Source organism: Colossoma macropomum, unplaced genomic scaffold (genome assembly GCF_904425465.1).
Source record: "Colossoma macropomum unplaced genomic scaffold, Colossoma_macropomum, whole genome shotgun sequence".
NCBI classification, from domain to species: domain Eukaryota; kingdom Metazoa; phylum Chordata; class Actinopteri; order Characiformes; family Serrasalmidae; genus Colossoma; species Colossoma macropomum.
The window spans coordinates 35,468,940-35,493,703 of record NW_023494803.1 but is presented as its reverse complement, the minus strand read 5'-3'; the positions used below and the strand labels follow the sequence as shown (position 1 = coordinate 35,493,703).

Below are 24,764 nucleotides of genomic sequence, written 5' to 3'. Positions count from 1 at the left end.
AACCTCCAGCTCACGACTGCCCCCCATATATGTATATGAATACATATACAGGGTGTCTCAAACGTGAGGAAAACACCCATATAAAATGATACATTTTCTGGTGAAATTTTCTTCCAGTTTGATGTGTCACACACCTACCTCCCCACCTGTAAAACTGCAGTTGAATCCAAGATCGCGGCATTCAAGAGGGCCACCATGTTGGTGACCTGGCCTGACAGGTTTCCCCCCTTCCCCCACAGTTTGTGTCTGAAATTGGATCACCATCTGCCAGACCATTTTCATTTTATATGGGTGATTCCTTACTTGTGAGACACCATTTCAAACAAATAATAAAACTCCAAAGTTTCGTAGTGTTTTCTATATTTCACACACAGAGATATCTGATGGCTCTCATTACCAAATTGACACTTCTGGTAACATAAATTGGTAAATTAAGTGTTTCAAGACTGACCAAAAATGACTGATTAATAGAGTTGAAACTTGATTAACAAGGTTGAAACCAGACTAACAAGGTTGAGCAGACATCGTTTTCCCCATGATGTTCATGTTAATGCAGTAAAGCAACATATAAAATATATAGCATAGAGCAGAAGGGAAAGTCCAAAAATAGTTTTAATTCAAATGTTTTCATTAAAATCTTTGTTTCAAGCCATTTTCATTTAATTTTCTTTAATAAATATTGAAAGTAAAAAAAAAAAAAGGGTTGCATATAACACAGTTAAGAACCTATAATAAGCTGGCTTTCAGGAGTGGTTAGCTTGAGAGGGTGCACATGTTGCAATATAGTTTACATAAATGTAAAAAATATAAATATATACTTTTTTCTCACAATCATTTTGGTAACAGGGTTGAATGATCAAGCTTCACCCATGCAGCCAAATCAATTTTTAAGTGTTAGTTAAAAAAATAGAAGGAGAAAACCCTCATAGTCATTCTGCAGAAAATAAGATGATGCAAATTCCTGTATACTATAATAAATGGAACGTTCCATTTTTAAAGAGAGAGAACAGGTTTTGGTAACAGAGCTGCGCGTAAAATGTGGGACACATGACTTTTTTTTGTGAAATCAAGAAATCAATAGGGGAAAATAATTCTTTTAATATTAAATTAAACCTTAAATTGCTGAGAAATTACTGGAAGGTTTTAATATAGAGTTTTTAGACATTTTGTGATCATTTAAATGCTCATTAACTCAATTACAGATCCTTTTACTTTTCACAGAAATAGACAACAAAAACTCTTTATTACTCTTAAAAAGATAATGGGACAAAAATTGAACTCTATTCATGGAAAGTGCCGAGTCCTTAGGACGAAATAAGACAGAGGTCGTTGATTTTATCTGCAAAGGGCTGCTGCAGGCTTTCTTTCCGACAATACAGAGCACACCTGATCAATTGTTTGAAGACAGAGACCAACTGATTAAGCAAGTGGAATGAAGTCTGCTCCTGCTCATCTGAAATAAGAAACCACAGCCACACCAGCCCTTTGTGGATAACATTGGATACCTTTACTTGAGGTGTGGTCAAAATACTAAAGGACATCAAAGTTTCACCAATAATGGGTTTTAATATATTTAATAGCATAATATATTTAAAGGGCCCATATCATGGAAAGCCACATTTTCCTCACTTTTAAACAAAATAATTAATTAAATAAAAAAAGGACTAAATATTGAAATGGTATTGTTCACTTTTCATGGAAATGAAACTGCAAAAACAGCTTGTTTTGAATCCACACATTTACATATATCCACCAATCTAGCCAACTGTAGTTCAGCCCCATCTATTCACGCTCAAGTTTCAGCTCAGACTGCTTTTTGAATGCAGAGCAGCCAATCAGAACAGAGATCATTTGCATATCAGTCTTAAAGGCACAGTAATTCAAATAATTCAAATTGAATTATGACTGTATTTGGTACAAAAACCCAAATAAACATTGTAAGTGGACCCCAGGGGGAAAAAATAATGTAGGGGGGTTTAATATAATATATAATATTTAGTTAAATATTGAATATGTTTAATATAATATTTATCACATTCAAATAGGGATGCAGTGTTCATTTTAAATTCTTAAACTAAAAATGCCTTTTTATATAACATTAATTGAAATACATGTTACAGTGCTGCACTGAAAGTAAGGTGTCTAGATATTTAGCACAATGAGTCATGCGTAATTATGCCGTTACATTTTGGTACAGGTGTAGCAGTAGCATTCAGTTACAGTGTGAGTGCACTTACCTGCCTTATGTTTTTATGAAATTTATGAATTACAACCCAGTTTGGCCGAAAAAAAAGAAAGGAATTAGATCAAAATCTGCCAAATCTGGTTGTGCATTCCTAGTGTAGTAACAAATTGTCCCTGTCATGCAGCCATACTATACAATCACATTTTCAGAGGCGCCATTTTCATTTGCATTGTCATTTCAGGTTTCAGTGCATTTTTTGGCTCCACTGCACCTTTTCCTGCTGGTTCATACAGTGTGACTGCAGTGCTCAGTGACAGAGCTGCTCTGACTGTCCTGTTTAACCATGCTAGTAACAGTTCATTGAACTGCACCGTCCCTGCTGTATGTCAGTAAATGTTGTGCATTGGGTGACCTCCACTTTGGTGAAGCATTCCTTTAAGAATGACTCAGAGTGGATAAATAAGCTTTCGGTTGCTCATTAACCTTCTCTGCACTGCCCCTGCTCTGCCATTCAGTGTCATTCATCGCCATTCATCCATATCAGCATTCGCTTAGGGATTCTTTGACATGTTGTAAGTTTTTAAATCATACACACTTTTTCTAGATGACTTATGTGCCTGCTGTGCTGACGTGGCAGGCTTTGTCATGGGTCTGTCTTGAATAGATGCTGTGCTGTAACATTAACTGTGCAGTGCCATTTACTGTCTGAAACACTGCTCAGTGTGTGGAATGGTCCGTCTTCTCCTCAACCATTTATTTTCCCTTATGCTATTATTACGCTGCCTTACTTGTCTCATTGTTACTTTGACCAGATAAAGATAGTGATAGTGATTTATAATAATTATAGTTATATACAATAATGTGCAAAAGTCAGAGACCACCCTTGCATTTATTCAGTTGATTTTAGATACAAGATAATCCATTTACACAAGGAAATCCAAAGGAAAATAAATTAAATTATGGGCAAATGAGTTCAAATTATTACAGTTATAGAGAAAATGGGGCTCGTAGCAACCGTGCAAGACCTGGTAGACACCAAAACTGCCCCCCACCGGATAAACAGCACTTAAAGCTTTCATCTTTGAGAGAGAGGAGAAAATCAAGCTGCTTCAGATCTGGAAACATCCACAGGTGTTCTGTCCATCCTTCCACTGTGAGAAGACGACTCAGCACTACGGGTCTGAAAGGATGTGTAGCTGTCAAAAAGCCCTCACTGAGAAAAGGAAACAGACAAGGAAGAAAATTTGCACTAGAACACCAAAACCAGACATATGAGATGTGGTGTAAGGTTTTATGGACTGATAAGTGTGAAATTGTATTTGGGATTACTTGGATGGTGAGAAGCAGACAAAAGCAAAAGACTGAACTGTGGAGAATTTGAAAAATATCCCTGCAGATTTCTTTGAGAAACTGAAAGCAAGTCTTCTGAAAAGAATGGCAGCAGTAATAGTTAAAGATTGGACACACTAAATACTGGAAAAATGGGTATTTTGTCTAGTTGTTTAAAAATATGCTTTTCTTTTGTTTTGACAAATGAACAACCTGCACCGTTTTGAAGTTTAATAAATAAAAGGGTGGTCTCTGACTTTTGCACAGTGCTGCATATTTATTATTTTATATAGCACTTTGTTAACTTGTTAACTGTATGAAATGTTTCACAGAATGAATAGTAACAAAAATACACAGGAAACAAAAAAAAATGCAAGACAAAAGGAAAAAACAATGTTGGGAAAATAAATGACAGTACAGTTAAACTAAAAAATAAAAAAGATAAACTTTGATTGCACTTGTTTAATATAAATGCAGTATTAAATAAGTGTGTTTTAAGATGATTTTTTAAAAGTGCCAAGACAATTGCTCTTAGGATTATCTGGCAAAGTTTTCATCCCAGTGTAGCATCTCTCACTTTTAAGTGTTTACATATAAGAATCTTTGTTTCGCTCCACAGTCTCATTGACAGAAGAGGCTTCGTCCTGCCTGATACGCCTCAGCCTGCGCCTCCCACCAATGGCATCACAATGTACGGTGCCACTCAGTCCCAGACACACATGGTAAGCTTGAGCCTGCAGACAACATTACTGAACATTTAATAGAACACAGCTGCAGTGTCAGGGTTTCCCATTCTCCGTTTCCAACATCCATAGTATGTTATGACAACAGAAGAGATGGAAAAAAAGCTGAAATACAGTTTAGATAACTTAAAAAAAAAAAATAAAAAAAATGAAAAGAAGGCTGTAATTGACTTGGTCAGAAACTGAACTGAACTGCATGAACTGCTTTTGACATCCTTGTTTAAACATCATAGAGCCAGTTCAGAACTAACCTTTAGGGCTTTCTAGCTCCAAACCAGTACAAGTAGTTAGTAGCCTTTATCAGATATCGAAGGAATGCTTTGGTGGTTTGACCATAAGCAATAATTTCTTTGTACATAGTAAATGAATGAAATACTGTTGACTTAAAGGCGACTTACTGTGGATTTACTGTTGACTTCATGTAAAAGGTGGCCGAATCCATTTCGATGTGCGTGTCAGGTGGATCGGTGTTGTTTTGCACATGCGTGTGATTTGTTCAGACTGATAAATGATGTAGGCCACATTAAAAAAAAAAAAAAATGTGAATGACCAAATGACAAATATCAGATTCGGACAGTATATTGGATTTGTGCCACTTTTACATGCAGTCTGAAAGTAGCCAACATTCCGACTGCAGGTAGAATTCCACCTGCTGTTGGGCTTCTTATAATAGAAACCCAAGGGCAGGTGCTGAAGCTGAAGCACCTGCCCATTGCCTTCCATAATCAGTAAGCTTTGAGTCAGCAGTATTTCTGTTCTTTTTCTAAGTACAGAGAAACATTTCAAAATGATTGTCTGTGGTAACTGATCTGCATACAGATGCATCAGGTAGAGATTAGGTTGAAAAACCTCTAATTCCTAAAACATGCATATTTTCCTCTCACCAAAGCTGCTCTGAATGAGATGTTATTGTTTGTGAAACATGAAATTTTTTGTTTTTTTATTAGTATTAGTCTAAAGAGTGACTTGGTGTAGTAATAGCATGTCAGTTTGTGACCTCCTGCATATGTGGCAATTCAGGACGTCCAAAAATATGATTAGTGCAGGTTAGATTATAACCTGCTAGGAACCCAGTTCTAGCCAGTCCTCTCTCTGACTGGCCATTCAATATCTCTGCCACAACAGCTATGTGGTCCAGCTCTTTTTACCTTAGTTATTTCTCTTTCCAATCCACTCTTCTTCTAACTTAGCATTGAAATCTGGGTGTAGTGGCCAGCAATTATGTACTGGTATTTTATTTACTATTATAATTATTTCTAATTACTAATTATTTACTTAGAATCTTGGCTTATCGTTTATTTCTTGATGTAGGCTTTCATCAGATGCTTTCCAAATGGCTTCATAAACATCATCTGTTTTAAAGCGAATCAAGCACAGTAATTGAGACTGTCTAGTGAACAAAACCTGATGGTAGACAACAACAAAAACTAAATAACCTGCCAATTTGATGCACATCAGCACTACCAACCAGACAAAACCTTCATTTTTTTAAAAGTGAACACTTATTCTAACAAAATCTAACAAAACCAGGCATTAAGTTACCAATAAGTGGCTGTCGCAGCAGCTTGGGAATATGCAGATTAGCAGCTCACCAACACAGGCTCAGCAGCACCACAGTGTTTTTCTTTTTAGATTGTCCAGTGTTTTATTTTTTCCATGCTCTTTAAATGTCTGCCTATTTTCTGTGAGTAAGATTCAGCTTTCAGCTTCTGTTCTTCCTCCTCAGCTTTTTAAAATATGCTATTATAATTCTGGACTGACACTTTAAAATTATTGGCTGAGCTTTACTTTGAGATTTTCGGCTATTGATGGCGATGCTGTATCGTTATTGCTTGGGTCAGTAATTGTTTCAGGATGTGCTCTCTGCTTTCTGCTGGACATGAAATGAATGAGGCTGTAAGTTCATGGTAATTCTGTCATTCTTTTTTATTCCGTGACATTTTCTTCTTTGTCTGACTCTCTTTTCTCTTCTCCCTTGAGAAATTACAGCTCAGCTTCCTCTTAGTACAGCCTGTACTCAGCCATCAGGATAGGAAAACAAATACCTGGATACCCTTTCCTCAACAAGACACTCATATCACTCAGCACGTTTAAACTGTTACTCGATATCAGTCTGTTTCCAGTTCAGATAATGTTTTCTCTCTCAGTACAGAAATAACAGAAGTGATGAAATTTGAATTGACAAAAACATGATCTGATAAATGGAACAGTAAACTGAGAATTCATTTCATCAGTAAAACAGTTAGGAGGTTTTATCAAAGCTGTTTTTCATTCATTACTCATTTGAACGTTTCAGCAGTTTCAGTCAAACCTGCTGGCACTTTTCATAATTCTCTTTTCTCAACTTCTTTTTTGGTTATTATTATTAATATAGAGTAATCCATGAAGGATGCTAAATCAAACTTGCTGTTTACATAAAACACTGATATTAAAAAACTAATTTCCCTTCAGGTCATCCTGTTTTTTAAATGACCTGTTTATTAAATCATTTCTCTGTGTTTTTACTACCAAAGTTCATCACATGAGCTTCATCATTTAATTTTTGTTACTTTCACCCTTTTTGGTGTTATGATTTGGACAGATCTATTGCATTTGTCTGCTGTCCGTGTGATATTCCCCTCTATTTCCCCTTATGGCGTGCAGTGGGATTTGGTGTTGTGCTGTAGAAGTAGGTCAGCAGCAGGCAAGGCTGGAAGAGATTTGTGATAGTGTGAGGTAGCTCCAGAATGTGTATCGCCCTTTTTTCTGACCGACGCACATTTTCTCTTTATAATGCTTGCAACTAAAATTGTTTCCAGTGTCTTAACACTTGTACTTGCGCAGAGATTCTGATAGATTATGAGTTTTGGGTGTTTATGTGCAGTGCCCTCTGAAAAACAAAAAATAAGATAATTGCTAAATCAGCTCCCTGTTTTTAAGATGAAAACCAGACAAATGTAGTAACATTGTGCATAATGCATAGAATTTTGCTTCTATGTTTTATTCTGGATTTAAAACATGTTTTCTGCCACCCCAAATTCCATGAAGTTTCCAGGTAAACTAAGGACACAGTAGATCTGTGAATGTCTTTTTAGTAGTCACTCGGCATAAACCATTGTGGGCACTTAACAACTTGATTGCTTACAGAAAAGAAGGATTCTGTCGGTCGTAGCTCAGACATCACACTTAGCAAAGCAACAGAACTCTTTGTGTAAACAGCAGTCAGCAGTGAACAGGTTGACTGAGGAAAGCGACTGTGATTGAAAACGAAGATATGAAGCAGTGAGGGCAAACAAATCTGAAATTAGTGATGTCCTCCAGTGTGCAGGGACAATTACAGAAAACAGTGAGAGCAGACTTACAACAGTTACATTGCAAGGTAAAAGTTTTCCACTACCATCAAAAACAAAAAAGGGCAGGTCAGTTTTAAAAAAGTGAAATGAGCCAATAGAATTGTATTTTGCATTTTATGTACTGGTTATAATGTACATGTTATACATTCTCCAGTGGTGATGGAGAAGTTAAAATGTAGAGAAAGCATTTGCTGATGATTTTAAAACATGCCACCTTGTCTGTAAAACATGGTGGAGGTAGTGTTGGGCCTAGCCGTGAAAGACATGCTGGCTGTGTCATCTTTGTAACATGATGTAACTCAGAGGAGTATGAAAGTGTTTTGTCCACTTGGGGCTCTTTGATTCTAGAAATTCTGAAGTAGAATTTGATTCTGATTTAAAGTGGTTGGGTTGATTACACATAAACTTTATTTCTCGATTTCAAAAATCATTACATGGGGAAAGAGATCCAGCAAAATAAAGAAAAAAAAATGCAACATTACCATTATTTATTAATCATTAATTATACCATTACGTGAATGACAGGAGACCACCTTAACTTATTAACTGCCACCTCAAGGAAATGTCAGTTTAATTAAATGACCTATTAGATTTACTAACGGGATAGTTTAACTGTAATGTTTCCTGATTCTTCTCTGTCAGCTCCTTCAGGTGGGTAGATATTTCAGCACTGGCAGTATTGTTTAATTGTAAGACACGTTTTGTTACAAATTTTACATTTTACTTTTTTACAGTCTTTACAGTTTTTTACAGTACTTACGTGTCCGCTATGTCACTGTGTGGAATCATGTCCTAAGCTTACGCATTGACTCTTGATTCCTAAATGCCTGTAATTGGAGAATCGACACTTTAGGATTGACTCTCAGCCCCAGTTTAGATTAATTGGGAAGTGCAGCACTGAGCGTGATCCAATATACACAACACAAAGAGAAGAAAAAGTGGAGGGCTTTGAACTGTCTACGTTTTCACATTTTATCAGGCATTTGTTTCACTTGATCAGAAGAGACTGAAGACAGAAAGCAGCTGAATATGACCGTTTGGCAAAGCATGTCTACAGATAAAATAGATTAAAGATAAAAAATAAAAAAAGATGGTATTTTCAGGGAGATGTCGGCTCAATGTGATGTTTCTGCATGCAGATACTATTTTGTTATACTGCACCTTCATTATGCAGTCCTAATAAATGAGATATATCTGCAGTACCTAAAAGTATGGGACCAGACCCACAGTTTTACTTGTAAAAATGATGAAAAACCCAGAAAATACCATTTTGCACTTTTGTCATATCAGTATGATAGTATATGACGTATAGCTGCTGTCGGAACAAAACCTTATCTCCATTTTTGTTGTTTTTCAGTGTTTGACATAATTTGAAAGTGTCTCATATGTGTATATGTCTATATGTGTAAATTTCATGATGAATGAAACAACAGAAATGACCCGGAAATACTTTGAAAAAAGTCTGGTTCCATTGAATTTCATTAAAAGTTGAATATGTTTTTTCCTTCTCCTGTAAAGTTGTCATTTTGGAGATGCAAGGTTTTGTTCTGACAACAGCGACATACTGGTTGAAATTGTTCTTTAGATATGAGTTTCATCACAACCATTATACCAATATGCCACAAAAAAGTGCAGATGATGGGACATATAAACAGTGCAGACAGCACTGCCAATATTCCATTTAGCTACAAGCCTGAGCCAGAAATGTTTGTAAGCCTAACATGGACACCAGACCAGTTGCTGCACTTCCTCTCGTACTGCCCGAGGAGCCACCTGACTCAGTCAGCTGCATCAGATGGCATTGCAGTCTGGGGGCCTGGTGTCCACAACAAACTGTGGACCAGCTGGTACTGAAATGTGAATGTGAAATATTTTCCAAATTCCAGCAGTTATCCGACAGTCGGAAGCACATATGAGACAAATGACTTGAGAAATTGAAATAATTTTTTGTTTAAAAATTCCCGTTCCATCTTAAATGGTGCAGCAGTTACATTCAGGGACTTGTACAGGTGTGCAGAATGTATGAAGCTCCTTTTAAGGTGGAACAGGAAATTCAAACAAAGACAAGATTTAGCCCATTTGTTTAGCTGGGATTGCAGGGCTGGTGTTAGATTGTTTGTACTATTTTGCACGATACAGATTTCAGATTTAATTTGGTTGATAAAAATGAACTTATTAAACTTATTAATAAGTGAAGGGACCTTCCAGAATAATAAGCCACTGTAAACCTAAAAAAGGCTTTCTTAACCTCTTATTCACCAGGGTATATTGTGGTTTTTCCATCTGAATTTACACGACCAAATCGTAAGACAAAATATTCAGTAACTGCATGAAATAAATGTTAATTTGTATTTTATTTATCTATTTATTTTTTGTAAAAGCTCCCCTCAAATCAACAGAAAATGTATTTTATGATCATACACATATTGCTATTTGCTTACAGTTTACTGCTGAAAGCCAAAAATCTTAGACGCTCTTTGTATTTTTAAATTTTTTTAGAAAATGATTTTTATTGAATTGAATTTTTATTGAATATGATGAACTGGGTTTTGGAACCACCCAAGGAGTTGAAAACGTGCATGTGCATACTGAAACCAGCAGAAATTTCATTTATATTATGATTTTTTGCTATACCGCCCACTCATATTTAAAATAAATAGTGCTTGACTATCTCATGACGTAGGTTCCCCATGGATAAAGCAAGAATGTGATGAGAAAGAATGTCTTTGTACAGTTTCCACGATGGTTTTGGTTTTGGTTTTGATCTCAGCAGGCGAAGGGAGATATGAGCTTTGATGGTATGTAGATGGCTCACATGTGGCTTGTTCACGCCTGTCACTGGGTCTGGGTGCAGATGCTTAAACCGCCTACTGCTTTTATATCACAGTCTCTGGGTTATACCACTGTGTTGTGCTATGTTGTTTCTAAAATTATCTGATGTTTAACTTCCAGGACAGTCTGCTGATCGGTCAGTCTGCTTTGGGGTTATAATTATAGACATTAATTCTAGAACGGAAAAAAGAACAGATTCATTGAAAATAACATAGATAAGAAGCAGAGCTTTCAGGGCTGGCAGTGTGGCTCAGCCCCTAAGACCGGCGCGGACCTGAGCATGTGTAGCCCTTTGTTCCTGTTCAGCCGCAAGGTTTAGCTTTCTTGGAAGGGATAAAGGCTTTTTTGAAGTCACTTGGTTTCACAGTATGAAACATGACTTCATGGCTTCATTTGATCACAAAAGCTGCATTTGTAGCAGCAGGAAATAGTGTGTCAAGGGAGATGATTCTGGAAGCATGTGTGTCTATAAATGGACCTGCCTTGATCAAAACAGGGTGGTATCTCAGTCCTGAATGTGAAGGCGTTAAGAGCTGTATCCACTTGCATCAAACATTCAAATGCAAAGTCAGGTTCAGATGCTTACCACCTGCTACTACATACATATATACTACTATATGCATATACTCCTACATGCATTAGCCTCAGATGTCATTCCAGCTACAGAGACTATTGTTGAAAGAGACAGATGAGGATCAAAACTATGAAACGTACTTTACTTCCAGCTCTATAGAAACGCTTTTCTGATGTGGAACAAAACCTGCTTCTCTCGATCCAAGGTAAATAATGTTAGCATAGCTCGATAATGCAGTTAATTTAAAAACAGCTAGATTTTAGTGATTTAACTGTCAAGGTACATTGCACTTATTTACACAGCTTGTTAATTCTACTCAGTATGGTATCGGACTCTGTATCGGTGGACATTACAAAACACGCACTCCGCCTGATAAAAATGATATCGATGCATCCCTAACTTCACCCGTAGTCTGAGAATTGTATAGGTCTAATCTGTGCCTGCTGCTCTGGTACACAGCAGCGCCCATGCACTCACTTAGGAGAAGGCCTTTAATGTGATCTGGAAGTGGAGCTATATGTTAGGCGAAAACATAAATAATAATATAACAAACATAAGAATTCAACTCCTCCCTTTATCTTTCTTAAATTGAAATTGAGCTGGATTATATAACTAGCCCTGCCACTTCTCCTCCAACATGTTAGCCAGAACTACATTTCACGCAAGATTAAATGTTTAGCATCATTACTTGTGGATTCTCCGTTTTACAATAGCTGGAGGCTGCATTGCACTCTGCAGCGCTTTCTTAACCACTCAAATGTGGTGAAGCTATCCAGCAAAATCTTACTGCCACCAATATACATTAATTTAAAGCTGCATTTTATTCATCTCCAACACCTGTGTGTTAGAGTCAAACTAAATACTGAAAATATAAAATAGTCTTTAATGCTCTGTAATGCTCAGCTGTTCTCTATGCACTGTGCGATGACTAGTCCTTCAGCAGGATATGTGAATGTCTGGTCTGACTTGGGATTATATTGTAACACAGCTGCCGTGTTTCTGTTGGATGAGCAGTTCCAATAATTGTTATTAATGTACGCTGCCACCCAACTCTTAATGTGTACCGCAGTAGAATATTGTCGCTGTCCAAAGAAAACCACGCATCTCCATTTTTGTCAATGTTTTATTTCAACACACCAGCTGTTCTTTATGCTGGAATTTCATGCTGTATGGACCAATAGAAATGCTCTAAAATCACTTAGAATCAAATAGTGAAATCTCTTTATGTTGACTTACATTAAAAAGGTAAGTGTTTTGTCTTCTTTATTAAGTTGTTTTGGAGATACTTGTTTTTCTTTGAACAGCGACGATATGTCACTTCGATTATGGGTAACGAGGACTGGCCACCAGCCTACTTTAGTCAGCCTTTGTATTTTTCTAAGACAGTTTTTGTTTTGTGACATTCCTGTGGGAAACTCTGCCCACGTTTTCTTGTTATAGTGCAGTCTAGTGGTTTAGCTAATACATCTCTGTTAAAGATCTATTTTAATTAGCCTGGAATTAGATGAGTGAATTACTTGTGCACACCTGAGAGAAAAATGGGTCAGAACCAGACAATTAATAATTAAGTCACTTCTTGATAATTAAGGTCTATTACCAAAACATTGCAGTGATGAATATCAAATTACAGACGATGCCAGTGTGCATGACTTATTTAATCTTTCATCAAGAAAAATGGAAGGTTAAACATTCCTGTTATGTATAACTTTGTCCTGCCTACAGTATCACATCTTGCAACATAGTCAACAGCATGACAACATCATGCGTCCAGTTGGAGCAGGACAGCATAGCACATCACTTTCATTAGTCCATATGACGGTTGACAGACTGACACTTGGAAACTGGAGGGTAGGAGAAGCAGCATGACCTATAAAGGCCAGGAGAGTTCATACCATTTCAAACCACTGCCACAGGGTGATTGGACACAGTAAACAGTCTGATTTTGTTGTTCTTGGAAAAGAACTGTGCTGTACTCATGTGATGGCAGCATGAAGCATTCCTAAGTTTAATATGCGGTACATGTAAGCCAAAAGTGGACACCTAGCTTTTCAGCATAAACTTTATAATTTATAGAATCTTTGTCAGTTTGCAGTGATTTAAAGCAGCACTCTGGCCTAAAACGTTTTAGTATGTTATTTGTCATGTTTTTTTAATATCCTGTAGCCCATCATTGCATCCCTCAGCCTCATCAGTTTGCCAGAAATCTTAATTTTTTGTCCTTTTTGTGCTTTTGTCCATGTGTTTTCTCAGTACAGTACCCAACATGCATTACATAAATACTTTATACAACCACTTGAAATCCCCTTCCATCCCTTTAAAACATCCCACAGCAATAAAGACCATAGGCCATGATGTAGACACTAATAAAAGCGGACAAACATTTTAAACAGCCTATCTTCAAGTTTCCTCACTCAAAGCAGCTGTAGATTTTCAAAATCTCCTAACATCAAGATACATCATTGGAAGGTGTTTTAGTCTTTAAACCAGACACTCCAAGTTTGGAGACTACTACAGCTCCGCTATGAGAGGAGAGTAGGCATATTTACAACAAATGTAGTAAAAGGTAAATGTTTCATTTTGGCCAGAGTGTCCTTTAACATATTAAGGAAACTATTTGTGACTGTGAGCCTGTTTACACTTAGCCACTTAATGCATCTTGGGTTGAGTGATTATATCTCAGAATGTAAAAAAAGCCAAATTCACTCGAGATGCATTGGAGACCGATTGGAGACTCTCTCTCTCACTCTCTCTCACTACTTTAGGAGGTGGCACGAGAGAATTCACATTTCTAAGAAGACAGGGTGCCCCCAGACTTTTGGTGGGCAGTATACGCAGTTCAAGAATAATCTTTACTATGGTCTGCTAACTACTGTAGCACTTTCCAGTGCTATTCAAGTCAACTCAAGTTTATTTATATAGCGCTTTTTACAACAGGCGTTGTCACAAAACAGCTATACAGAAAAATCCGGCTCCAAGCCCCCATGAGCGTCGCCAGTGGAGACAGTGGAGAAAAACGCACTAAGAGTAAGAGAAAGATACCTTCAGAGGAACCAAGACTCAAAAGAAAAACCCATCCTCCTCTGGTCGACACCGAATAGCAAACAGTAACAGCAGAGAATGAGGTTTGACCATCAGTATAAGATACGAAAGCCTATGGTTAAAAAATGCCGCAGTATCATTCAGACTGTGGATCTACAATCTGAAGCATACAATAATGCCAGGAATGACTTCAGTGGTGATTTTAGTAGGTTATTAAATCTGATCTAATCTAGGAGATTTTGCTCTACTGATACACCAATCTTTTGTTGAAGAAAGAATTGCAATGCCTCTTGGATACAGTTTAATCCTAGTCGCATATGGTCTCAGTGTTGTTTGTCAGCAGTGCATGAAGCTAGAAGCTGATACTGCTTCATCTAAAGCAGATGGTGAAATGATTTATGGTTGGTTGTAAAAGTAAGCTATGTAGATAACTCATAACTCGTGGTAAGAATATTTTTGCACACACAAATTGAGTTCTTCAACTTAGGAATGTAATCAGCTGTGAAGTTTCCTTTTCTTTTTCCTCAAAGTTGGACGTTGCTTCATGTCTCCTGGCAATTAAAATCAATTCCTGGAAAAGCTGAGCTATAGCCATTTTTTAACATGTCAAAGTATTGAGTCTTTTCAAGGCAGTCGTTGTTTTGTAATGAATACAGTTCTGGGATTGTCAGAGCTGTTTACCCCTTTTTAAAGAGAACCAGATTCTGGTCTTCAAAACCTATTCTGAATACAGTTAGTCTGATAAGAGTGTTTACCTTGTATCTCACAATTATGTCACCTTCTTCACAAAGAAATAATGCTGTTCCCTATCAAGCTGTCGTGCAGCAGGCTGAATACCAGTTTGTGTGCTAGACTTGCTCTTGTTTATTGTCCTTGTAAATGCAGTAAAATGTGACACATCATGTGGAATGCCAAACCCAATGATTTCAACAAACTAGATCATGTTCCAGAGATTGCTGAAGAATTCCCAATATTTGTTGTCGATGACCTTTCAGTCCAGCCATTTGAGTGAGTTGATGTACAGCAGACCGTTCTTAAGATCATGAGTGTGTGTATCCCACATCTGCATACACATGGAAATTACATATGGTTCCTTGGAACGACTCCAGCTGATATATCACTTCACTTGTTTTCCCCTGAGAAGCTCCTACTGACAGGTTTATAGCAGGAATTAAAGCTAACAGGTATCAAATTAAACCAGCTTCTGATGTGCACCTCTGCACCTTCTGTCTCATGGCAATACATTTACTGGCATCAAGTGACGTGAAACAGAAGTCTGCAGAAGCTTATAAGAGGGATACACTTTTATTTTATTGCGATGAGACCTCCAGACAGCAGGTTCTAAGTCTGCCTCGCCTCAGAACAGAACAATTAAACCCAATAGCAGTCAAATAACATCTGTCTGCTCCTATAATCTCTGAGTTGCTGCTTGAAATAAGAACTTTGGAATTTGCCATAAGCAGATATGTGTTTTGTTTTTTTTTGTTTGTTTGTTTTTTTTCTCATCAAAATCTGAAATTAGGGTGGCTAAACTTTTTGTGTAGGGTGATCGAAGTTTGATTTTTGGTGGTAGTTTGTTTTTGCACGTAGTCAGTTATATGCGCGTATTCTTTAAATACTCCAGTTGTTTACTTATATACAAGGTACACTGCCTTGCGTTTAAATTCCGTGAAAACGTTATTGTTGTCTCTGTCCTCTTGTCCATGTGCCTCCACTGCAGGTTGTGCTCTGTTGACTCAAAACTGCTGGCTACGTACATAGTTTTACAGCTGCATTGCAGTCACTGACATCTGGGTGTTGTCGAAGGTTGTAAATTTTGTTTTATATTTTATAAAATTACACCACGCCTGTCTAAATGGACAAAAAAGTTGGCCCACAAGGACACAAGGTTGCCCTAATTCACCCACCCTTTCACTGAATGAGAGAACAAACATTCTTCTTTTTCTTTGATTATTTTTTTTGAAATACTTTTCATAATAGAACATGGAGTCTGATGTTATAAAAATCTGAACAGTTGTCAGTAAGCGCAACACAGATGTAACATATGTAACATACATATCAACACTGTCAGAACAAAACCTCTTATCCCCATTATTATCATTTATTAATTATCATTATAGGACAAGGGAAAAAATCATTAACTTTCAATTTAAGTTAGTGTAAAGAGATTTCATTCCAAGCAGTTTTGGTCCATTTCTGTGGGTTGAGTCATCATGAAATTTTCACACAATGTAAAGCGCAATTAGTATTTTCAAATAATGTCAAAAGGTAAAAAACAACAAAAATGGAGATGGAAGGTTTTGTTCTGATAGCAGCAATTTGCAGCTACCACTTATGAGCTAATAACAGAAATGGACAATGGTCATAACAGGCAATAGTACATGGACAAAAGATTTAAGGCCCACTGGAGCAAAGAATATCTTTTAAGGGATTTTAAAGATAAAACAGTTGCTTGTTTCATGTGGAAACTGTCATAATATTTAAAGAGTATAATATTTAGCAACACTATGAAAGCACCCATGCTATAGATTGTTCCACATACACTCGCATACAACAGTGTAAAGGCTAACAAACATTACACTTTGCCCCCAAGACAGAAAGTTTGGGCACCCCTGCACTGGCCTGTTGTCCCTACTTTGGGCAGCATTGGTTTGGAACTGTAGGTGTAACCTGATGTTGGGGAAAGTTAAGCCCTTTATTATTCTTGGCAATAAAGGTTTTGAGAGAGGGAATTATCAGGATGAATATCATTTGAAATGTTTTTCATATTCAAACCAATCAATTTCATTGATTAGACACAACGAGTTTGATCCATGCTAACTGACCCTACTGGCTTTTATTCCAGCGAACATTTATTTTCGTTAGTTAGCCACATTTGCTTTATTTGTACACTGGCAGGGCTTTGATTATGTAACCTGAAGCATTATCTGCTTTTAAAATGTCCTCTGTGGTATATGCTTCTTTTAAAAGTCGGTTGATCTGTCTGCTACAAACTGTTCCTGTTGGTCTGGGATGAAGGATTGCAGCCCTTGTTCCAAAATATGTTCTATGATGTAATTGTTATGAAAGGTCCACCTTTAAGTGGACCGCAGATGTTTTCCCAGTGTGATCGATTGTTCCCTGTGATCCAAAATGTCCTTTAATGGTTGCTACAATTAAGGAAGCAGAGGCATGATCAATACTGGAGTTTTAGAATGGCTCTTCATGTCTCGCCTGCTCATTGATTAAACTGTACATTTGAAGTGGAAATCTGTGCTTTTTATTCCCAGAGTTTGTACTAAAAAATTATACTAACATCTTTCCTCTTTGCTCACTCATCTGGTTCCTGTTACTAATAAAATTCTCTCTCGATTTTCTCTCTGCATCACCCCATTTTTCTATCCATGTTTTGTCCGTTCTCTCTCCCTGCTCCATTTCCGTGTGCTTCTCCCTTTTCAGTGTGACCAAGACCAGTGCATTCAGAGCACCAAATTCGTTTTGCAGGCCGCTGCCACTCCCTTGCTGCAGAGCGAGCCCGTAGTCATGGCGGATGAGTCGTCTCTTCCTGGCAGGACAGCTCTGGGTGGTCCGTGCACGCTGCTTCCCTTAGGCCAGCCCACCCCACCGACCTCCACGCCTAACCTGAGCTGTGAACAAGAGATGCTGCACCAGAGCCATCCTGCACCAGAGGCCCACCACCACTTTCTTACACCAGAGGAAGCCCCATCGCCTCCTGGCATGCTGCCCTGCGGCAGCCCGCTGGGCCACAGCCATACCATGCCTTTCTACAACCCTGCCAGTCAGGACTCCCTCCATGAGGACTCCGTCAGGGGCCTGGTCAAACTCAGCTCAGTTTAAATGTTCATGTAACCTTCCTCCGTCCTTCAACACCTCCCTTTAATCTGGGCCACGAACTTGGCCACTACTCAATTTAACCACCTTTTTTTTCCTCCTTTACTTGCCATCATGGGCTTTAAAGATGGCCTGAACACAGTTTGCGATACTCCAGACTGTCAGAACTTAAAGGATTTCTCTCTTTGCTCGTCTGTGGACTGTCTATGGATGCACGACCTACTGCCCTGAAGGCTGGGTGGCTGTTAAAAACAAAGGGCTGTACCTGATGGAGTGTACCGTACCATGTAAGAGGTGGTCTTACAGTTCCTCTGGAAAAAGCTGCTTCATGTCTAGGTTGCTGGGCTCCCTTTATTGTCTTTTTTTGTTGTTGTTGTTGTTTTTCTTTTTTTTGTAAATTTGACAAGCCTGGCAACTGAAAACGAACAGTGTTCTGCCTTTCATATTTCTTGAGATTACTGTTGACAGTTGATCACGTGAGTTGCTGTCATCATGTTGCATATCACAGCGTTATTTTTTAAGTTACATATTTTGAAAGGAATATGGTATTGTATTGTGCCATCATTTTTTTTTCCAACAAATTGGTATATTTCCTGTGGATATTAATAAATTCCCAGAGTTTTTAAATGGGATTCTGTAACCGTTTGTGCATCTCTCGAGTCCCTGGATTGAATGACTCAGTGTCGTATGCTGCATAACTGCGGTGTTATCTTGTGACAATTGCCTGTGGTTGTTATCCACCAAGACCTTTAATACTGTGTCATGAAAGGATGCACTGCCCAATAAAATCTTCAAATTCGCCCACTCTGTACTCAGAAGGTTCTTTAAGGACTTAAAATACACCGCACTGACACACGTGGGTGTCTCGATGCACTTCGTTTTGGTTACGTGGTGATAATCAGGTTATACGCTGTTTTCAAAATGATTACAAAGTTATGCTTCTTTATTATTTTATTTCTTGAACCAACACAATTCTAGGGAGTCTAAATGGAAACAGTCATCTTCAGTACTTGTTTTTGCCCATATCTGGTAAACTATTCAGAAATGTGGAAGCTCACTGTATGTTCATGTAACAGTTATTGTTCTAAAATTGCAGGAAGAGCAGGATCCAGTCAAAAACATCTCCTTTCGCTGGAAATGGTATGTTCAAAGACATGTTTACTGAATAACACCCCCCACCCTCAGCCTGTAATACAGATATCTAGATAACTAGCTCCATCTGGTGGCAGTGGGGTGTAGAGCATGTTAGCTTACTTGTTCTTTGAGATGAAGCTGCTTTCTGAACTTGTGAACATCATATACAGGCAGTAGACTGTGCTGCTCTGTCGGTGGAGCTGTCTTATAACTGGAGTTCAGACATCTTGTAAAAGAGAATTGGTCTGAGATTCTGATAAGCCTGAACTACATTTATAGTTCATATAAATCTATTTATGGGAGAACACACCAGAACAGTTTTTACCATATATTTATTTAAAATCATTTTATTACATGCTCTTAGATATCAGTAATCTATAAAGTACATTAATAAGAGTAACACTATGACTCTAACAGTCCATTTGCCCCCTTCTGTTTGCTCATACAGTTTTTTTGTTTTTGTTTTTTTTTTTTTGCCAAAAGTGTGTGATGGCCTTAAAACAATATATGTGTCACAATGCACTGATTGGTTTAACATAATGGTGTTCAACCTTTATTTAAGTGCACAAGAACTTTTATAGCCTCCTTTGAGAGTTGGATTTCATAAATGCAGTATGTGTCTGCTTATCTCCTTTTAAAAAGTGCATTTTTCATAACCTTTTATAATATTTTCCCCATTCCAGTATGTAAGCATGTAGTTTTGCCACTGATGTATCAGCTTCCAACAGGATGTATAATTTGGGCCAAATTATAATCTTTAGCAAAGGCTGAGAAGCATTTTATTCTTTTTATTTAAACATCTTCCACCCTCAAAATTTGTCAGTGTTTAGTGATGATCTCCGTCTCCTTTATGTGAGTTAGTTGCCACACTTAAACAGCAAATTCTGTAGATACCAATTCATGTTATGTTTTAGAAACTCAACCCTTCCTCCCATCAAGCTGATACAAAGTAACCGAGGGAACTCTTTGTCAGTGAGAGGTGTATTTTTCACTTATCATTAGTAAACAGGGTGAAAAACACAGGTTGAAATCACAATGTCCTGTCGCTGATCAGGAGTCACCACAGCTTAACGTCCTGTAACTCCAGATCCCCCAGGACCTCCAGCTGGTTAATGCAGCTCAGGTCCTGCACTCTGTGCCTGTAGTCCAGCAGGTGGGCTCCGTTTACAGCTATTTTAAATTGATGAGACTGGCACAGGATGATTATCTGAGAGGACAGAACATAATATTTGAGTCAAGATGATGTGGATAACAAGAGGAACAGCTTTCCTAAAGAAAGAGAATACGCCTAAATACATTTGGGCAGACATGTTATTTACCCCACCATGGGAAGGACTAATGTGAGTTCCCAAGTTTCGCCACAGACCAGTAAAAGCTGTTAGTTACAGGTACAACAAATAGTCATGAATTGTTATATTCACAGAGGTCCAGAGAGGCCATGAGCTGTTGCTGTAATTTTCTGGATTGTTATCTTGAGATAAAAAGTTAATTATCGCATGATCTCAACATAACAACTTTATCTTGAAATAACAAGATAATTAACTCATTATCTCAAGATATCTTTTATTACGAGATAACTCATTTGTTATTTCAAGATAACTTTATTTTTGAGATTACAAGATAATTAACTCATTATCTCAAGGCAACAACTTTTATCGCAGGTTAACTCATTATTTCAATATAATTACTTTATCTTGAGCTAACAAGATAACGAGCTTGTTATTTCAAGATAGCAGCTTTATCTTGAAATAACAAGATAATTAACCCATTATCTCTAGATAACAACTTTTATCATGAGATAAGATAACTAATTTGTTATTTCAAGATCATAACTTTATCTTGAGATAACAAGATGATTAACTCATTATCTCAAGATAATAATCCAGAAAGTTATGACTACCATATGGTCTCTCTGGACTTCCATACACATTTGTTTGTAATGTGCTTTTTTTGCCTAGTGTGTTCATCTCCAGTTCCTTGTTTTATGCACCACATGACTCGCCATGAAGCAACAGTGTCACCTGTCTGGAACAGCTTTCTTTCCTCATACTTCCATATAAAACCCTTGGAACAAGGGTTTGCAGTGTCCTCAACAGAAATATAGCCCTTTTATTTAGTACCCAAGATGACCAGTGAACCTCTGAGTGATTATATGTAGTGTTGTTTATGATTATATCTGTAATGTTATATGCCTCTCTCTACCGTGAAATGAAGAATGTCAGGCCAACCGTAAAACTATGTCAACACCAGGCAGTGCATATGTAACCATTTAATGATCTAACTTTCTGTGAAGTAGCTCTGAGAGGCTTTACAGACGTCAGACGTCCCCAGGGGTCGCTCGACGCTATCAGAAGACCACCCTTATGATGCAAGTAATTTCTCATTCTTGAGCAATAGAAGACGTCAGTACCTCAAAGTATTTCCCAGCTGAGAATGGGAAGCACAGCAGCTCAAGCTCCTCCGGGCCCCACGACTGGCTTAAGAAAGAGTTGCGGACAAACATGCCTGATTTGATGCGAGCGTTGAGGTGCAGAGCGATGTTTTCTGACTGACTGCATCTCAGGTTTACAGTAAAACTGAAAGACAAAGAAGAAAAACATTTATAGTATCATAGAGATATTGAAATGGGAAAAGACCCAGGCGTGTAAACTTACCTGTGAGGAAATAAGCTGACATGCCCCTTGATTGTGATGTGCTGTCCTGGTCTGAGCCCTTTAAGTATACTGCCTTTGTAGGGTATACTCTTGAGGAAAGAAACATAAAGGACAAAAAAAACAGCATTTACATCAGAGGTGCCAAGAGTATTATGCCTTCGAGGGTATGTTTGTGGTGGGCCGAGGGCTAAAAAGACAGTGTGCAAGTAAAGAAGGTAGGTTTCAAATTGAGTTTGTAAGTTTTTATTTTATAACATTACAACTGTAACTGTAAAGGAATTTAGTAAGTTGGTAAAAAATATATCGCCGTTGTTGGAAGAAAACCTTGTATCTCCAAAATGAGAACTTTACAGGAAAAGGAAAAAACCTACTTTACTTTTAATGTAAGTCAATGGAACCAGACTGTTTTTCCAAGTAATTTTGGGCCGTTTCTGTTGGTCCACTCATTGTGAAATTTGAGAACGTTACATCACTGAGAAGGAGAAAGAATTGTTAAACCATCCAGCATCACCTCCTTGACTGTACCGCAACCCTCTGCTTTGGTCTGAAGGGGTTCTGTTTTTAATTATTTCACTTATTAAGGGAGATTTCCACCAATTTTTAGATGCAACTACATATTCAGGTTTAGATGTGTGTGTGTGTGTGTGTGTGTGTGTGTGTGTGTGTGTGTGTGTGTGTGTGTGTGTGTATATATATATATATATATGTGTGTATATGATGTCCTCAGAGAGGCCATATTTAGATAATATGAGCATTAGTAGGCTGTAAAATGAACTTACCAAATCACCTGATTCTGAAAATATTGCCTGTGGAATAAAAAAAGCATTTTATTTTGAATCACTTTGCTGACATTTTTTCCTAAAATCAACTGGTATTGAAGCTACTCACTGAGTTGGGGACGTAGCCAATGGCCTGTATTTTGACTTTTCCTGATACGGAGAATGTGTCGACCCTTTCCAAAGGGATTCTGTGCTTATACTCCAGTACATGGGCACCGTTTACTGCCACCTAGAGGAGCGACTGACCAGTCAGCAGCAAGGTACAAATAAAGTAGCCTCAAAAATGTTAGGTTTTAATAGCAATGATTCATTTTTATCTAGATGATTTATTATCTTTTTAACTAGACAAAGCCTACTGGGGTAGAATTGCAAATCCAGGACAGGTTCATTCCACTTCAGGATGATCGTAACCCCAAATATTAGATCCTCCTATATTAGATATTGGATAGTATTTTAAATATGGACCCTCATCACAAGCCAGAAGATCTCAACCCCCATGGACTTCCTCCAGTCTACACTGCTCTCTTCTGAAGTTCCTACCTTTCATGTCATGCGACCTCATGACTGCTTGCCTTACCTTGAAGACATCTTCATGGACCAGGATGATGGTCTCAAAGGATGTGCCTTGCCTGAAGGGCATCTGGTCGAGCTTCTCCTCTCTGCCCCAGCTGCCCTGCTGCAGAGAGTTGCAGACGATGCTTGGGGGGTTCCTGAAGCGGGGGTTGAAGTGGAACGCAATGTCAGCCCGGGGTTTGGTGCTGCTGCCACAGCTGAGGTCAAACTGGAACCTGTGGGAGCCGGTCAGAGCCACTGGTCAGAAAGTGAGCTGAGAGGCCTACAGAGGTACCAAGCACAAATATCACCGTGGCCAGGCTTTCCACTGGACTGTGCGAGACATGGAGGTTAATAAAGGTTAATAAGAGTTAACAGAAGTGTCATACCTGTCAGCTTCATTGAGGACGCAGCCTTGAATAACAACCATCTCTCCCGGATGAAGCCCACCTGCTATCGTTCCTGTGAAAGGAACTACCTGAAGCGAAACAGTGGAGAGAGCATGGGTTCAGCATCAACAGTGTGGACTGATTAAGGCCAATATATCGATTATGGATTATCTACGACGACCAATCCAATTCTAGCACCGCGGCTGTGTTGTGAGCCGCTGTTTTCGCCGTGGTGAGCGCTCAGGCTCCAGCTCGGCGCAGACCGCATCTCTCAGGCTAACCGCATCAGCATCGTTCGTGCTTGCTGGGGGAAAATGAGAGCCAGAACTCGTGATTACTCACCGGATTGAAAATGGTCTGCCTCGCATTCGCCACGGACATTGGTAAACGAGTGTAAATGTGGGTCAGCAGCTGCCGGTTCGTCGCTGTTGTGCCGTGTTTACGTGCTCAGATCGCCATTGTGCTGGAGGAGGGAAGAGGCAGCCTGAGACGAGCAGAGCGGATTATATGGCAAATATAAGCACCTTTACTGCCCACTCGCTCTCTTTCAGGGCATTACCACTAGTTTTATTCCGGAAAGCAGGGCAGAGCCTGGTTTCATGGCCTTATTCTAAAAATAAATCAAATACGAATAAAAAACAGGATGGAAATTTAACCATTTTCTACGGAGCCCCGCTGGTGACATCCTGTATAAATAAAAATAACGCGTGGCCACGACTTAGTAAGCCGTGATCTCGTTCCCACGCCTTACCAAGTCGTGGCCACGACTTAATCATCTCATTCCCATGCCTTACTAAGTCGTGGCCATGCATTAGGATCTTGTTCCCACGCGTTAATAAGGCGTGGCCACGCATTATTTTTATTTATACAGGATGTCACCAGCGGGGCTTCGTATTTTTCAGCTTTTCAGCACTCTTTACTGTCTTAGTTCATTACTCTGTGCCTGAGGACAATTTAGCTGCAGTACTGTAGATTTCAGCACAATTACACACACATTTCACTTATGATTATTAATAATAATAATAATAATAATAATAATAATATGAAGTCAAAATTATGAGCTTTTCTGCAGTTCTGTACATATTAGCACAGTTACAGACACATTTCACTTATGAATATTAACAATAATAACCATAATGATGATAATGATAATAGTAACAATAATAATAAAATAATATGAAGTCAAACTTTAAATGGAGTCTGTCACAGTTAAACTGGGCAACCCTGATGAAAAAGGACCTTTAGAAACCATTAGGATTAAACCTAATGGTTTTGCTTTCTACTGGGAATTGGCTCAATAGTTTCCAATAGAGACCACTAGTTTCCTGTAGAACACTTTTAAATCCCATTAGGAAGCCTTCAAATGCATTTAGAATCAGATCAGCCATTGG

At 38.3% G+C, this 24,764-nt stretch overlaps 2 protein-coding genes across 4 annotated transcripts in view; one reads left to right on the top strand and one right to left on the bottom strand.

Annotated features, from left to right (window-relative positions):
- LOC118823362 (probable palmitoyltransferase ZDHHC14) overlaps positions 1–18,669 on the top strand; it is a 69,724-nt gene extending 51,055 nt beyond the window's left edge. For 2 of the 3 annotated variants that reach the window (XM_036592908.1, XM_036592907.1), the window contains exons 9-10: positions 4,134–4,236; positions 17,473–18,669. In XM_036592908.1, the coding sequence (XP_036448801.1) occupies positions 4,134–4,236; positions 17,473–17,871 (502 nt within the window). In that variant the 3' untranslated portion in view covers positions 17,872–18,669. The remainder of the gene's footprint in view (positions 1–4,133; positions 4,237–17,472) is intronic. The other variant, XM_036592909.1, reaches the window with a different exon arrangement.
- Positions 18,670–19,312: 643 nt separating this feature from the next.
- On the bottom strand, positions 19,313–24,062 carry lgals8b (galectin 8b). The gene is made up of 8 exons (XM_036592910.1): positions 23,716–24,062; positions 23,374–23,462; positions 23,010–23,220; positions 22,542–22,661; positions 22,433–22,459; positions 21,654–21,742; positions 21,410–21,575; positions 19,313–20,206 (listed from the first exon to the last, which is right to left on the bottom strand). Exons 1-8 carry the CDS (start codon positions 23,752–23,754, stop codon positions 20,057–20,059), a joined length of 891 nt encoding a protein of 296 aa, XP_036448803.1. The 5' UTR covers positions 23,755–24,062; the 3' UTR covers positions 19,313–20,056.
- Positions 24,063–24,764: the final 702 nt, after the last annotated feature.

What these genes read in the sequence shown, in the direction of transcription:
- lgals8b (XM_036592910.1), bottom strand. Translation starts at nt 23,754, where the DNA reads ATGTCCGTGGCGAATGCGAGGCAGACCATTTTCAATCCG. An exon ending in TTTCAGAATCAGGTGATTTG is followed by an intron (nt 21,743 to 22,432) that starts GTAAGTTCATTT and finishes TCTTTCCTCAAG; the next exon opens with AGTATACCCTACAAAGGCAG. An exon ending in GTCAGCTTATTTCCTCACAG is followed by an intron (nt 21,576 to 21,653) that starts GTAAGTTTACAC and finishes TTTGTCTTTCAG; the next exon opens with TTTTACTGTAAACCTGAGAT.